Below are 14236 nucleotides of genomic sequence, written 5' to 3' on the forward strand. Positions count from 1 at the left end.
CTAACCCTAACCCTAACCCTAACCCTAACCCTAACCCTAACCCTAACCCTAACCCTAACCCTAACCCTAACCCTAACCCTAACCCTAACCCTAACTACAATAATGACTAACCCTAACCTTTACACTGTCACAAAAATCCTCTTTCTAACACTACATACCCTAAACACCAATCTCACCGCTCTCACGCATAAACTTACATATACACTTACACAGACTGTAGAAGAATTTAACAGACATATCTAGAGAAAGCTCAAACATAAAGTCTCCTAGCAAACCACCACCCCAGTATTGTAACAGTGTCATTCTTCATACCATAACTGTCGTTCGAGGTTCAGTAACTAAGGCAGTGCATTTCTGAGAAATAACTCTAATAAGTGGATGAGAACACAGGCTAAACTGAACAAAGTAAAGGGTTCTCTTGCTACAACAAAACAGGTCAAAGAGATGTCCTAGGCACAGAACCCTTATGATATAGTGGTTGTAACCCTCAACCTGACAGTATGTTCTCAACATGCCCTTGACAAACCTTAGAACATGTCAGGTTAGATGCATGCTGTCCAGGCAGTAGCCCGTACGGGGGGACTCAAACTGTGGCCACACCCTGCTCACTATCTCCCAATACACTTCCACTGCACATCGTGTCAGGTGTTTTTGCAAAGCACATTAGCCCACATCCAACACTGTGCACCATACCGTCCTCTAGCCACTCAAGGCACCATGCCCGCTCGCTGAGGGGATGGAGGATGGAAGATAGAAAAGGAGTGGATGGAGGATGGAAGATAGGAAAGGAGTGGATGGGCTACAGGTGACCCTACTTTGATAGAAGGCGGTCAATGGGTGAGACAGCAGCAGAGAAAATGGTGAATAAGACACACCTGGCATGCATCAAGGTTGACAGATACAAGCTCAGGAAATAGGACAGAGTCTCTGCGCATGAGGAGAGGTACCCCACCATAAGGCAAATAATGGAGAGTGAACAACTTGACTTTTGAGAGGTGCTCCTCAAGCCAGAGGACAACCTCCAGCTTAATTGGTAGTTGTCAAGACACATATATACAACATTGCTCAGAAGGGCATGTCACTCAAGCGCATACAATACAAGAAATGGATGGCAGAATGACTTAGCTGGTAGAGAGAACATACCCTGCTCCAGCCAAAGGCAGCTTGGCCTGTGCAGGGGGCCAGTCAGGGCCCAAATGTCTTATCCACATCATATATTACTAATTGTTTTGTTGTTGTGTCCACTGCAATCTCTCCCTAACACCATGTATCACCAACTGTTTTGTTGTTGTGTCCACTATTCCCTGCTTCTGCCGCAATGTCACATTGACATACCCTATCACCAATCATTTTGTTGTTGTGTCTGCCACAATATCTGCCGCATTCTCACATTGATGTTATGAATCACCAACTGTTTCATTGTTGTGTCTGCCATGTTCTGCTCCAGCCGCAATGACATGTCGACATCATGTATCACTAAATGTTTCATTATTGTGTCTGCTACAATCTCTCGTCAATGTCATGTATCACTAACTGTTTCATTGTTGTGTCTGCCACAATGTCCTGTCGATATCATGTATCACTAAGGGCCTGGTTGGCTGCACAGGGATCTCTTGATCCTTGCCTGCAAAAAAGAGATCCTGGGATTTCGCAGGAATCCTAGGCCAAATAAGTGCCAGATAAGCCCATCTTGATCTCAAAAATCGTTCGGCAGCCTGAAGATCATTTGTCACACTCTACGCTTGACCTGTGCTTGAACCTCGAGCCCGCTGTGTCCTTTGTTTCTCTGGGCTACATCTATTGTATTACTGCTTAATTGATATCTAAGCTTCACAACAATGGCACAAACCTGCAGTCAGCGCCACACTAGTGAAGAAGCCCCGGACTCTACAGAGCCCAGCGGCATTAGCAACTCTCTGGGTCCCACTACTGCTCCCAGGAAGAAGCTCCATGCCATATGGACTGCGGCCAATGACAAGGCTCTCATGTATACTCTGGAGAAGGCCATGGCTCAAGGAGAGCATAGGGATAACAGCTGGAAGAATGGTGCATGGATTATGGTCAACAGGGCACTGACTAATGCAGCCATCGGAGAGGTGAAGAAGTGTGATGGAATCTGGTAGCATTGGGCGAAGTAGGTGTGTCTTTGAGCATTCCAGTTATCATCACTTACTAACCCCCTCCATGGTGTATCTAGTTGGTGAAGGATTATAACCAGGTTCATACACTTATCAACACTATCTCCAGATTTGGTTGAAACAAGGAGCAAGGAGTGGTGACAGCTGAGGACACTGTCTGGGACAGCCTGATTGTTGCATGTCCTTGTCATGTTTGACTTACTCTTCTGTACTGACACATTTTTGCAGAGTAACCATCAGTATAAATAAGGGCCCTCCCTGGCTGGTCTTCCCCATTCCACCCCCACAGCCTACTTCACTATGCCCCTTCAGAGCACTCCCCTTTACTCAACTCTTATCTCCTCTAGGGCATTTGCCTATAGAACCATTAATGGTTCATGCTCCTGACCCTACCCCCTGGGGTCTTCTTTTTATGGGTACTGTTCCTGGCCCCTTCAAGGGATGGGTGCTCCTTCAATCTGCTTCTGGCCCCTGCTGGCTTATCCCCAACTTCTATCGGCTTCATACCACCATCCTCATCACTGTGGTCCAGGCTTGGGCTCAGACTGTGAAGGTTTCCAACAGGAGTGTTTACCATGAGCAAGCTGGGACTGCCTATAGGGTGCTTCAGGCATTCCAGGAAGTCTTGGAGGCTGCTGATCTCAAGCTGGACAACATTGAAGGTGAGTGTGCTTATTTATTTTTATTAGCCTATTGCTGATTTATATTAGGCCTTTTGCAGATTGACCAGGAGTTTCTGGACAACCAGGTCGATTTGACTTGTGTTGAGCTGGAGCTCCGGGTGGCTGAGGTCATCTGCCTTGATGCTAGCCAACAGCATGTTACAGCCTATCATTGGAATGGGTATGTGCATGATGCTCAGCTCCACAAGGGGCTTACTGTGGCCAAAAGTGAGTTATTTTTTCGCTTTTTTCAAGTTAGACTTATTTATACTTGTTCACAGTCAGTTATTTTGCCCAGAACCTGCCAGTGCTGGGGTCCTTCATGTTCCATAGCTTGCGGTTCAAAGCCATAAAGCTTGTTTGGCAGCCCATCTTCATTCTGGAGGTGATGAATGGGGCTCTCCAGCATTGGCAGACCTGGTGTGAGCCAGGTGAGGGTAAGTGTTTATTTTGCTGATCTTATGCACTATATTCTGATTTTATATTTGCAGATGAGCTCAACTTTGGGGATGACATGGAGGAGGATGAGGAATAATTGACAAGTTGTAGTTGTGGTGAATTAGTACAAGTGTTAAGTTGTGGTTGAATTGGAAAATTGGTGTTGTGAAAAACATTTGGCTTAATGGCTATATATGCTTAGTACAGATTGTGTGTGAAGGTATTGGTCAAGGTAAGTAAGCTAATAGTGATTCAGAGTATTATGCAGCATTAAATATAAGGATAAACTATGTGTGAGCTATAATATTATAGCACAAGTTACGTATACACGAGCACCTGTGATGACCTGTGACTGCCCCCAGGCGCTGGGACCAGGGGTCTCAGATATCTCCAGGTTGAACCTGATTCTGTGGGATCAAGGGATCCCTGTGCAGCCGACCAGGGCCTAACTGTTTTGTTGTTGTGTCTGCCATGTTCTGCTCCGGCCGCAATGTCTCGTCAATGTCATGTATTACTAACTGTTTTGTTGTTGTGCCCATCATACACTGCTCCGGCGACCAAAGGCCCGTCTACTTAAGGGGATACCCCCAACCCTAAGAAAATAACCTCACGCAGGTAACCCTGAGGGGTGTGGAGCAATGACACAAGCCGAGCACCCAATTTCCTTCTGTGCAAAAGGTTGTGGTCCGCACGGTGTGTCCCTGCCTCCTGCAACCCAGTGTGCGCGGTCGGCACACAGATGGGCACCATGGCCCACTGTGGATGTGTGACGGCCTCTCGCAAGCAGGCGTGCGCCAGCGGCGCACAGATGCGCCTATGCTTCCCCTGTCTGCTCGCGACGGCGTCCTGCAACCTTGTGTGCGCGGCAGGCGTGCGCCAGCGGCGCACACATGCCCACATGGCCCCTTTCAGCGCGTGACGGCCAGGTGCGATTAAGTGTACGCCGTCGGCGCACGCCTGCTTGGGAGGGTCCTTCTCGTCAGCACCCGACGGCCTCCTGCAACCCAGTGTGCGCGGTCGGCAAACAGATGCGCACCATGGCCCACTGTGGATGTCTGACGGCCTCTCGCAAGCAGGCGTGCGCCAGCGGCGCACAGATGCGCCTATGCTTCCCCTGTCTGCTCGCGACGGCGTCCTGCAACCTGGTGTGCGCGGCAGGCGTGCGTCAGCGGCGCACACATGCCCACATGGCCCCTTTCAGCGCATGACGGCCAGTTGCGAGTAAGTGTGCGCCGTCGGCGCACGCCTGCCTGGGAGAGCCCAGCAACCAACGCCCTCCTGTAACCAAGTGTGCGACGTCAGCGCACAGATGTGTTCATATCTGCCTGCCCGGGCAACCAAGTGGGCGCCATCGGCGCACAAATGCCCACAGCGTCGTCTGCGCCAATGTGAATGTTGGCACATGTTGATCTTGTGGTCACCCCAAATGTTAACGTGGCACAGGCATGAGATTTCCAATAGACAACTACGTAGAGCTACGTGGACGTTGGTTACGGGACTTTGGGGATGAGCGCTCTGGACGACATTGGTCAGAATGTGGTAGCCCTAAATGAGGAACGTCGGAAGTCTTACTTTGACTCAGGTGGCTCAATGACGAGCTGAACGAGCCTGCTTTATAAAGGAAGCAGCCTGTGGTTCGTGCTGCGATGAAACTGTGACAAAGCGGACGGCTGCATGAGCGAGCGTGAGTTGTTGACCATCTCCACGTAGAGATTACGTAAAGCTTGGGTCACGGCGATCGGGACAACAGACCCACGGGCCGTCGGATAGTGCTCCAGGTCAGGTCGGAATTCATCTGGGAGATCTGGGTGGCGGACGTCGTAAACCTGGCCGCGCAAGGTGCATTGCCAGGCGGCCCCTTGGCGCTCGTTGACGGCAATGCGCAGCGCACTGGTGGTGTTAGGATCGACGCCCGGCGCGTAACGAACGGCCAGGATGTTGTGGGGGTGCGCGCTGTCCTCGGTGTTCCATACGACGTGGGGCGAAGTGGCGGGAATCCACCAGAGGAGATCAAAGAGCCCCCAGATCGCGGCCTTCGCGATCTCGAAGAGTTCAGGAGACAGATCTCTTGTGAGACGCTGCCACATGTGCAGGTATCGGAAGTTGCCTTGTGCGCGAAGGTTGTGAACGCCCTCCTCGTCCGTGGGGAAGAGACGGTCAAAGTGACACCGCCACTCTTCGGCGGTCTCCTGGGAACACACGACCGCGTTGAACGGCAGCTCTAACTGCATGAAGAACGCCGTGGTGACCGCCTTGCATTCTGCAGCGGTGAGCGTCGTGTAAGCAGAATGCCCGCCAGGGTTCGGAACAGGACACAGCCCCATGAGATCGATCAGGAACTGAGGCCACAGAAGTTCCAGGTACCCCCACATATGCCTTCGTGGGTCGAAAAGCCGCGGTTCCGGAGGGGGCGGAATGGCCAAATTGAGCGGAACGACACCATCCGGGTTCACCTGCGTGACGCTGGGAGTGAGGGTTTGAGAGATCGAAGGATGGTCATCGACAGCTGGGCCTGGGTCAACGTCATCGTATCCCATCAACGCGGCCATCTCCGCCCTAGACGAAACACCATACAGCGCGTACAGGCTGGCGACGGTGATCTGGTTGTTGGTGGGGATGCTGATCCATTGTGTTCGACGCGCGTAGAAAATGTCGCTGAAGAAAAATTGGCCCTGTTGCTCATCCATGCTGCAGGAGAGCCTCAGCGTCTCATAGCCCTGCGACCACCTCTGCCGTCCCATGGTGGCGTTGAGGACGTCGATGATGCCAGCCCCAAGGCGCAGAGAGTGCGTGAGCATGCGCCCCGCGGGGGGGACCATTGCCATTTTTTGCAGAATGAAGCGGCAACTCAAAATGCGGTACCACTTGATGTACCTGGCAGACGGTCATCAATGGGAAACCAAGTGCAAACGAAGAGGTAACCTACCACCAACTGGCCGTGGGGATTAACACAATAGACCTTTGAACGCACGCCATCCGCACCCTGCCGATCACGTCCATCACCCTCCGAACGTCGACACGAAGCTCCAAGCGAGCAGTCACGTCCTGGGGGTCCTGACCGCTCGCGCAGTCCGCAAAGGCAGCTGCTAACTTGTCGACAGCCTCGAGCAGCTGCGGCATGGAGCCAGGAGCAAGTTCGCTCGCAGCGTGTGGTGTCCCCGCGTGACGACCGACCATCATCGGGATCACGTGCTCCTGTGCAAAGGCGGAGATGCAGTGAACTCCGTCTTGCGCGCCGAGCGGACCAGGCGTCGCCGTGAACCCAGCAAGCCCAAAGAGGTGGTTCGTCTCGAGCACGTGGTATTGCTCCCATCGCGCCATGATAGAATTGACCGCGTTCTCAGCATCCGACGGGAGAAGGGCAGCCAACATCTTCCGGTGCCCATCCGTACGCCACTGCAGAACGAACCCGTCATCAGACACCTCGTAGCCAATGTCGCCGTACCAGTCATCCAACGACCCAGCAGCAGCGAAATCGATCACGTCGAGCCACTCCTCGTAAGCCTCTTGAATTTCGTTGATGTCCGTGTCCAAGTACATCGCCGGCCCGTTGATCTCGATCATGAAGAACGGTTCACTCAACCGAGGGTGATCCGCCAGCTTCGCCCGAAGAGTGTCTGCAAACCAACAGAGCTGCGCCTGGGGAATGATGACCGGTGGGTGTGCCGCCTGGCCAGACGCGTTCATCCTCGCCTGGCAAGCATCGTCGTAGCGGCCGTATGCTGGCCTGCCCCAATCGCTGTGGGGGAGAACTTCCTCCACGGTAGGCAGACACCCCAGCTCGTACAAGTCCCGCAGGTCCTGGGTTTTGAGCTCAACTGGGCCGGCCGCATCCGAGATCTTCGGAAACATCATCAGCACCCGCACCCGCTCCGCCCATTGGCCCACGCAGACGTGTGCAATCTCGTGCGGCGCCGGCACCGTGCCATCCTACCAAACTTTCAGTCATCTCCATCATTGACGTAACATTCTTAAGCACACTCGTACCTGGCGGCGCGCGTACAATGGCGCAGGGACATGCAGGTGCTTCGACAGATGTTCCCCTACAGTCGGCAACAGATTGAACTCGATGTCGATCTTCAGCGGAATCGTCTTCGAAAAGCCAAGCAGCGATTGAAAGTTCCAGCTGAACTCTGACTGCTTTGCAGATGGCCGGTATGCACCACGGATCGGATCCATAACAACCCGCTTCCACTCTCCTTGGTCACAGTACCGCCCTGCCAGATGGAGAAGCACCAGATCGTCCGTCGCCCGCGCTTCAACAAGAGGCATAGAGAGCGCGTGAAGATCGGCAACGCCGACATAGCATGCAGGCAGATGTTCGTTCGGATAGTTCATCGCGAACAGGGCAGCTCAGAAGTCGCAAGGAGGCCGCAACCGCGGTAGCACTCCTACTCTATATATGCACCTCGCTCAAACCAGGCACAATGCAATTTCGGCGGGTAATCACTGACCATCCTTCTCTTTGCTCACTCCTCCACAGGTACGCTGCAAATTTCACGGATAATCGCTGACCGTCCTTGTCTTTCATTAATCGATTGTGTCGATAGCGTCCGGTTTTTCCGCCGGGGTTTGATTTTTCCACCGGCGCTAAAGGTGTCATTTTCTTAATGTCGACCCCTTGGAGCTTGGCCCGCCCATCTGAGCTCCAAGCCTTGAGAACTGTCCAGCCAGGTAAACCGCTCTGATCTGATGTGGTTTAAACATGGGGGCTATTGGGCCCTCAGCGCCCTCTGCACAACCCTCGCGAAGCGTGTGGTCAAAGGTGAACAACATGTGTCTACCCCGCAACCGTGCGCCATCGGCGTCCATCATGGGTGGGGGGCCTATTGCATCGGTGCCGCAGTGTCGATCCTGGCCACTGTGCGTCGTCGGCGCACACTCGCTGCGGGGGGATGCCGCAGCGTCGATCCTCGCAGCTGTGCCATTGGCGCGTGAGACGCAGGGCCCGCAACACGTGTGCACTCCGGCAACAGTGCGCCGTCGGCGCACACCCGCTGCAGGGGGGGGTGCCGCAGCGCCGATCCTGCACGCAGGGCCCGCAACACGTGTGCACACCGGCAACAGTGCGCCGTCGGCGCACACCCGCTGCGGGGGCGGTGCCGCAGTGTCGTTCCTGGCAGTGTGCGCCATCGGCACCCATCTGGGTCGCAGGGCCGTGGACACCGGCAACAGTGCGCCGCCGGCGCAAATCTGTGGCAAGGGGTGGGGAGGAGCAACGCCTGCAGGGCCCTCAGTATTTGTACATATTTGTTCCTGACCGGCGCTGTCAGAAAAAGTGGTACTCATAATCGACGAAGTCTGTAGGAGTACAGAGTCGATGCAAAGATACTGAACAGGGTCTGTTCAGCTCAGAATCATATGGGCAATGTTTTGGTCAATTGATTGTGATGTTAGCTGACGGGGAACCCGCTCAAGGAGGGAGTAGCTCATGCACACGGTTACAAATATATAGATTGCAATTGACCAAAACATGCTCTATGATCTCTGTGACAGATCGCGATAGAATTTGAGGCCAGAAATGCATTCCGGAAGACTGTAGACTTCACGCAGTGTCGAGCTACGCGCAAGAACAGGGCGCAGGTGGTTGCTCAGCCACACACACGGATATCTCTGTCACGTGATGGCGACGAGACTTCGCCCGCGGCCCTCCCTCATTGTCTGCTGCTCATTGAGTCCCTCCTTGCTCTTGGAAGTCTACGTAATGGCAGAAGCCACCATATAGGTATGCTATTCCAACTATTATTGATGTTCCCTAGGCTCTAAGGCGCAATCTTGCAGTGCAGACACCATTTTCCACCGGTCATTCTCCTCCTAATGAGCTTGTCAGAGTCTGACCGTCGCCTACATGAGGCGCATCCTCCAAGCAAACACATTTTGCAGTCAGTGGCAGTTTCACGGGTTTTCCAAGAGAGTATCTCAAGGAAAGAGAGCTGGAGTGCACTGCTGTGCAACGCGCAACACTTGATCACGCATGCACGTCTCATGATACCCATTGACCGTCTTTTGCATTGGTGCCTGCTGACTCAGCATCTCAAATTGTTTGCAGGCATTGCCCCTCCCCACAAGGGGCCGTCAGCGTATGCGTAGGATGACATCACAACTCTGTCGCACTCTCGGCATGTCTATTTCAGCCAAAGCAAAACAATAAGTGCTTCACGTGTGTGCATGGTGCATTATATGGCTCACTAGATGGTGGCCGCCATGACCCATTGGCGCACATACACAGCCAGAGACTCGTTTCACATCAAGCTAACTGTGATAAGTCCTGGCCAACTGCAAGCCAAAAGGGCTTCCTCTGCTTGAATCTGAGTCGTGCCTCAGCTTGATCTCGACTACGCCCATCAGTCAGCTTTCAGCTGAACTGGTGTTTCCACGCATGGATCAGGCCTCAACCTTATACAATGCCATGCTGGCACGGCATCAAGGCCATGTTTGAGTTGTCCTCATCCATGACTCGCCCCCCCTGCCCTGCCCCCTGCTCCCTTCCTCTGTTCCCAACCTTCTGAAGTGCTCTCTCAAGGATGTTGTGCCTCCATTGAAGGTACAACATGCTCGCCTTCAGTAACATGGTAAGCTAGTGCATTCCCTGTCACTGCAGCGGTCGCTCAGCGTGCAATATAAGGTCAGCTATTCCATGGCCTGTTTCTTTTGTGAGCGGCTCAAGCCACTATGCATAAAGTGAGTCAATCCCATGGATAGCTGAGGTAAGTTATGACTCTTTACGGGTCCTTCGTGTAAGTTTCATGTGCGGTACACATTATTATCCTAAAATTCATTTCAACACCAAATGCCATGTAGTAGCTTATATCAACGTTGAATCATGTTTAATGCTTTGAACAACAGTGACCTGATACATTAGCATAAGCCAGAAAGAAACAGATTGCACTTCAGAACCCGGTGCAGAGAAGTCATCTGTATAAAGCACAATTCAGCTGTCTCTGAATTATTTTGATGGTCAGCCTGAACCTGACCAATTTCAAGCACACCCCAAGCCAAACCTGTTTTGCTGCAAGCTATCCGGCATGTAGGGTCGCTTCAAGCCAAATAAATCTCCAGCCATGCAGTGATGAGGTGGGTATTGTCATATGCTTGCAATTGCCTCGGTGCTCACCAGAATCTCAGTTCTTCAGATGGCTAGAGCTTGACCAGTTGCCACAACCACATACTGTGCTCCCTCATATCCTAACCCTCCTTCACCACGCATAACACAAACACTGTATTGTCCTGGTCTTTGAGCTTCCACTGTGGGATAAACCTGTCAATCTGCACCATTTCAGATTCATTGTCATTTTTGTGGGGTTTTCCCTTCAGACTCCCAGCCGCTGTGTCACTGTACATGCCCCTCCTGGTGTGAGCACTGGTATATCAGCAGTGCCATAGGCTAATAACATTCAAACTCATCCTGTGTGGCCAATAAATGCATTCATGCAACTCAGATGTTCTCATGTAGCGTGCAGAAAGGCCTGTATGAATACGTATGTAGAGTGGTAGATTTTAATACTATCGAGGGCATCATGCTCGCTGTGGCACTATACTAGTGCCTCAATTCACACCTCAGGCACAGGATAGAGGCAACCGCATATTGATGGTCTATTCAAGTAGTACATCATGGATTACAAAAACGGTACTATAGCTGCAGAGCAAGCATGGCAGAAGATTCTGAAGGAGCGCAGAGAGTCACATCACCAGCAGTTAGACCAGAGAGACCATGTATGGAGACATCCAAGAGCAAGCAGCCAGTACAGAGTACGGGGAAGGGAGAGCAGGAGACACATGGAGCACGATGACACTGTGAAAGTAAAGGTTGGTCCGTGCGGCATGTACAGAGGACTAATAAACATGCCAGTCACGAGAATGCCTGTACTTCATTGTGGCTGGAAAGAGAGAGGTGTGAGATTAATCAGCAACAAGCACAACAATGACTTATGCTCACATTTGATGCTCCTGGAAGACCTTTGGTGACCACATGACAGAATACTGACCATGCAAGAGCAGCGACCAGTGACCAAGACTAATCGCGATGAGTGAGTAGACAATGTACCAAGACATCAACCATATTACCATCCTAGATAGATGATGGAATAAGCAAATAATGTAGAACATTGAGGACACATATACTCACGTGCAGAGGGACAAGTTGATGCTAGCGATGGTAGCATCAGCTTGAAGAGTTAACCATAGGTGTAGAGAGCCTGGTAGTTGGCGGGCTTGGGTATGTCCCACAGCAAGGAGTCAGTGGAAGAGGTACAAGAGGTATGGTTGAACGTAAAGGTAGAGTTGGGTGTGCATGGATTTGTCAAACATAACTGCAATGTGTACAAGTATGGCAGATGGGTGAGGAACTGCAGGAGTAGGATGAGCAACATACCACCATCTTTTGGGAACATTGTGGGTGACTTCCTTTCTGGTGGGCTGGCTGCACGTTTGCATGGCTCCTGTTGTGCAGCTGAGACATGTGAACAGGTGATCAAACAGTTAGCCCAAGTGGGACATACTGGTGTACTTCTTCAATGTGTACAAGTCAAGCCAGCTCTGCACCTGTCATCTATAAGAAGTGCTCCCAGTAAATGAAACTGTAAACAAGTGTCCAAAGTCTAAAGTTCAAAGTGGGTAAAATGACAGAGGTGTTAGGACTGTGCAGACTAAGAACAACACCCTAAGACCAACACTGAACAGATGGTCAAAGCCTGCTAATGTGCAGTAAGTGAAAACTTTGGTGAAGGAAGGCATTGAGCAACACTTGAATATGTGTTGGTGTCTTCAATTTGCAGAAGTTTGATTCAAGCACATAGTTGGATGGCAGGATGACTGACATGGAGGATAGAAGACCACCGTTCGACGTTATTCACGACTTGATGATGAGGGCTGTAATAGAGCTGATACCCTGAGTTTGAAATGACAGGTAGAGGTGGAGACCAAAGGTAGACTGAGCGGACATAGAGGGGCCAAAGGCCTGTCAGGAAGATTTAACAGAGCACGCACCAAGATCAGTGAGTGATCAGCAGGCAGGAGCACAATTCAGAGAAGGAGTGAGGAAGGAGGATGGAGCAGGTGTGGGCTGGCGGTGCAGGCATGCGGAGACAAGGCATTGTGCCGAAAAAGCGATTTGGGGGGGGGGACAAGGCAGGTGTGCGCTGGTGGTGCACAGATGGAGGTGGGCAGACTTTTGTCATGGGAATGATGATGATGATGATGATGATTTCCAGCTTTATAGTAGCGCTCAGGCCGGCTACGGCCTATGTGGCTACGCTCCTAATAGATGTGTCAACCTACATGCTCAATGTGAGGGAACATGAAATGGTACCGTAAGGAAAGGGGGTAGAGGAAGCTCATTCCATCCAAAGAAGGTGCGCGGGGCAGGGCCCTTCACGCCCCAATGTTCTAGAGGGGACATGAGAACGGATAAACAAAAGAGATGATGTACATGATTGAGACGGAAGGCCGCGGGACTTGTCATGGGAAGCGGTTAGAGGGAACACAGAGCGGGCGTGCACGGGCGGGGCGGGATGGGGAGAAAAGGCGTTGCCCCACAGAAGCGGTTTGAGGGGGGGGACAAGGCAGGTGTGCGCCGGCGGCGCACACATGGAGACGAGCGGATTGTTCTCATGGGACTCAAGGGAGGGAGCACGGAGCGGGTGTGCGCGGGGGGCGCAGGCATGCGGGGCAAAAGGCGCTGTCGGAAGCAGCGATTTGGGGGGGAAGAAGGCAGGTGTGCGCGGGCGGCGCACACATGGAGACGAGCGGATTGTTCTCATGGGACTCAAAGGAGGGAGCACGGAGCGGGTGTGCGCGGGGGGCGCAGGCATGCGGGGGACAGGTGTTCTCAGTCAGGCGGTGGAATGAAGGAAATTTATTATTCGTTACACGGGGCAACAGTGAAAAAAGCATTGAACGTGATTAAGCGAGGGAAGCGAGAGCTCCACCGTTCCTCATGACTCCGATGGCTGAGTGAGTGGGGAGAGGTGAGCGAGCGGCGGGAAGAGGGAATAGGGGGACATACGTGATGAGGAGAAAGCACGACGCCGGTGCGAGCACGTTTAGTGGGGCGGGGATCGAAAGGGGTAGTGGATCGATTGCGGGTGCGGGAGAGACTGAGGAGGTCAATGTGGGGAACATCGGTGTTGGAAGTAGGGGGGGCGGGGTGAGAACTGGACCCAGGAACGACGGTGGATGGAATGTGTTGGGAGCGAGAGGGACCCGGGGTTGCGTTGGGTTGGGGGACACGTTGAATGATCAATGGCCGGGACGAAGGCTTGCGGCGAAATGGAGTGAGGGACGAACGGTTTGGGGAGGACTCCTCCTGTTCTTGAGGTCGAGGGACGGGGGGAGAGCGGGTGTTGCGCGGAGAAGGGGGGGGGGAGGACTCTTCCTCTTCCTGGGGTTGGGCTGGGCCGGGCTGCTGGGCAGTGTTTGGAGGGCGGGGGAGTGTGATCGCTGGGACGCGAGGAGATGAAGATTCCTCGAGTTCTTGAGGTGGAATTTTAGGCGGGGCGGGGTGCACGTGGTGGCGGGGCTGCAATGCCGATGAAGAATGGGGGGAAGGTGGACGTGCGGAAGCTGGGTTATGGCGGGCGAACATCCACGCCCTGAGGGGATTGATTTGCGGAATGGGCGGAGGATGTGAGGCCGTCGACTCACGGTCGGAGAGTGTACGAGAGTGCTGTTGCTGCTCTTCTTGCTCCAGCGAGTTGCCACGAAAATGTGCCGGGGAATTGGAATCTCTCAAGATTGTGTTGGGGAGGCTTTGGAACCACTCATGGAGGGGAGTGAGCTCGCGGGCAGAGGCAGAGGGCGAGCGGACGTCGGAATGGGCAGGGTTGGTGATATTGACGCGGAACTGCATGACGCCCTGATCAAGCCGGGGCGGAAATGGGGGAGTATGTGCGGAGGGTGAGCGGTGGGGAGAGAGGTTGGGAGACTGAATGGTGCGGTTGTGGTGACGAGGGTGTTGGTGTTGATCGGGGTCGGGACGGGGAGAGGGAGAGGGAACGCGGG

The 14236-nt window shown here is 53.0% G+C and overlaps 5 protein-coding genes across 5 annotated transcripts; 2 read left to right on the plus strand and 3 right to left on the minus strand.

Moving 5' to 3' along the window:
• Nucleotides 1-1838: 1838 nt before the first annotated feature.
• Nucleotides 1839-3335, plus strand: L226DRAFT_576989 (uncharacterized protein; the record flags this gene model as incomplete). The annotated part of the gene is made up of 5 exons (XM_067685487.1): nt 1839-2106; nt 2486-2800; nt 2849-3028; nt 3082-3237; nt 3292-3335. 5 exons carry the CDS (start codon nt 1839-1841, stop codon nt 3333-3335), a joined length of 963 nt encoding a protein of 320 aa, XP_067528312.1.
• Nucleotides 3336-5970: 2635 nt separating this feature from the next.
• L226DRAFT_474469 (uncharacterized protein) lies at nt 5971-6925 on the minus strand (the record flags this gene model as incomplete). The annotated part of the gene is made up of 2 exons (XM_067676600.1): nt 5971-6112; nt 6165-6925. Coding segments are annotated over 2 exons (903 nt in total), but the record flags the coding sequence as incomplete, so codon positions are not given.
• A 912-nt stretch (nt 6926-7837) lies between these two features.
• L226DRAFT_527665 (uncharacterized protein) lies at nt 7838-8527 on the minus strand (the record flags this gene model as incomplete). The annotated part of the gene is made up of 1 exon (XM_067679150.1): nt 7838-8527. One exon carries the CDS (start codon nt 8525-8527, stop codon nt 7838-7840), a length of 690 nt encoding a protein of 229 aa, XP_067528314.1.
• A 2322-nt stretch (nt 8528-10849) lies between these two features.
• On the plus strand, nt 10850-13084 carry L226DRAFT_527666 (uncharacterized protein; the record flags this gene model as incomplete). Its single annotated transcript, XM_067679151.1, has 6 exons — nt 10850-11048; nt 11423-11453; nt 11572-11629; nt 12144-12231; nt 12456-12546; nt 12682-13084. The coding sequence occupies 6 exons, from the start codon at nt 10850-10852 to the stop codon at nt 13082-13084; spliced, it is 870 nt and encodes a 289-aa protein (XP_067528315.1).
• Nucleotides 13085-13170: 86 nt separating this feature from the next.
• Nucleotides 13171-14084, minus strand: L226DRAFT_576991 (uncharacterized protein; the record flags this gene model as incomplete). Its single annotated transcript, XM_067685488.1, has 2 exons — nt 13171-13185; nt 13242-14084. 2 exons carry the CDS (start codon nt 14082-14084, stop codon nt 13171-13173), a joined length of 858 nt encoding a protein of 285 aa, XP_067528316.1.
• Between the last annotated feature and the right edge of the window lie 152 nt (nt 14085-14236).

The sequence above is a fragment of the Lentinus tigrinus genome (genome assembly GCF_003813185.1).
Source record: "Lentinus tigrinus ALCF2SS1-7 unplaced genomic scaffold L226scaffold_102, whole genome shotgun sequence".
NCBI lineage: Eukaryota > Fungi > Basidiomycota > Agaricomycetes > Polyporales > Polyporaceae > Lentinus > Lentinus tigrinus.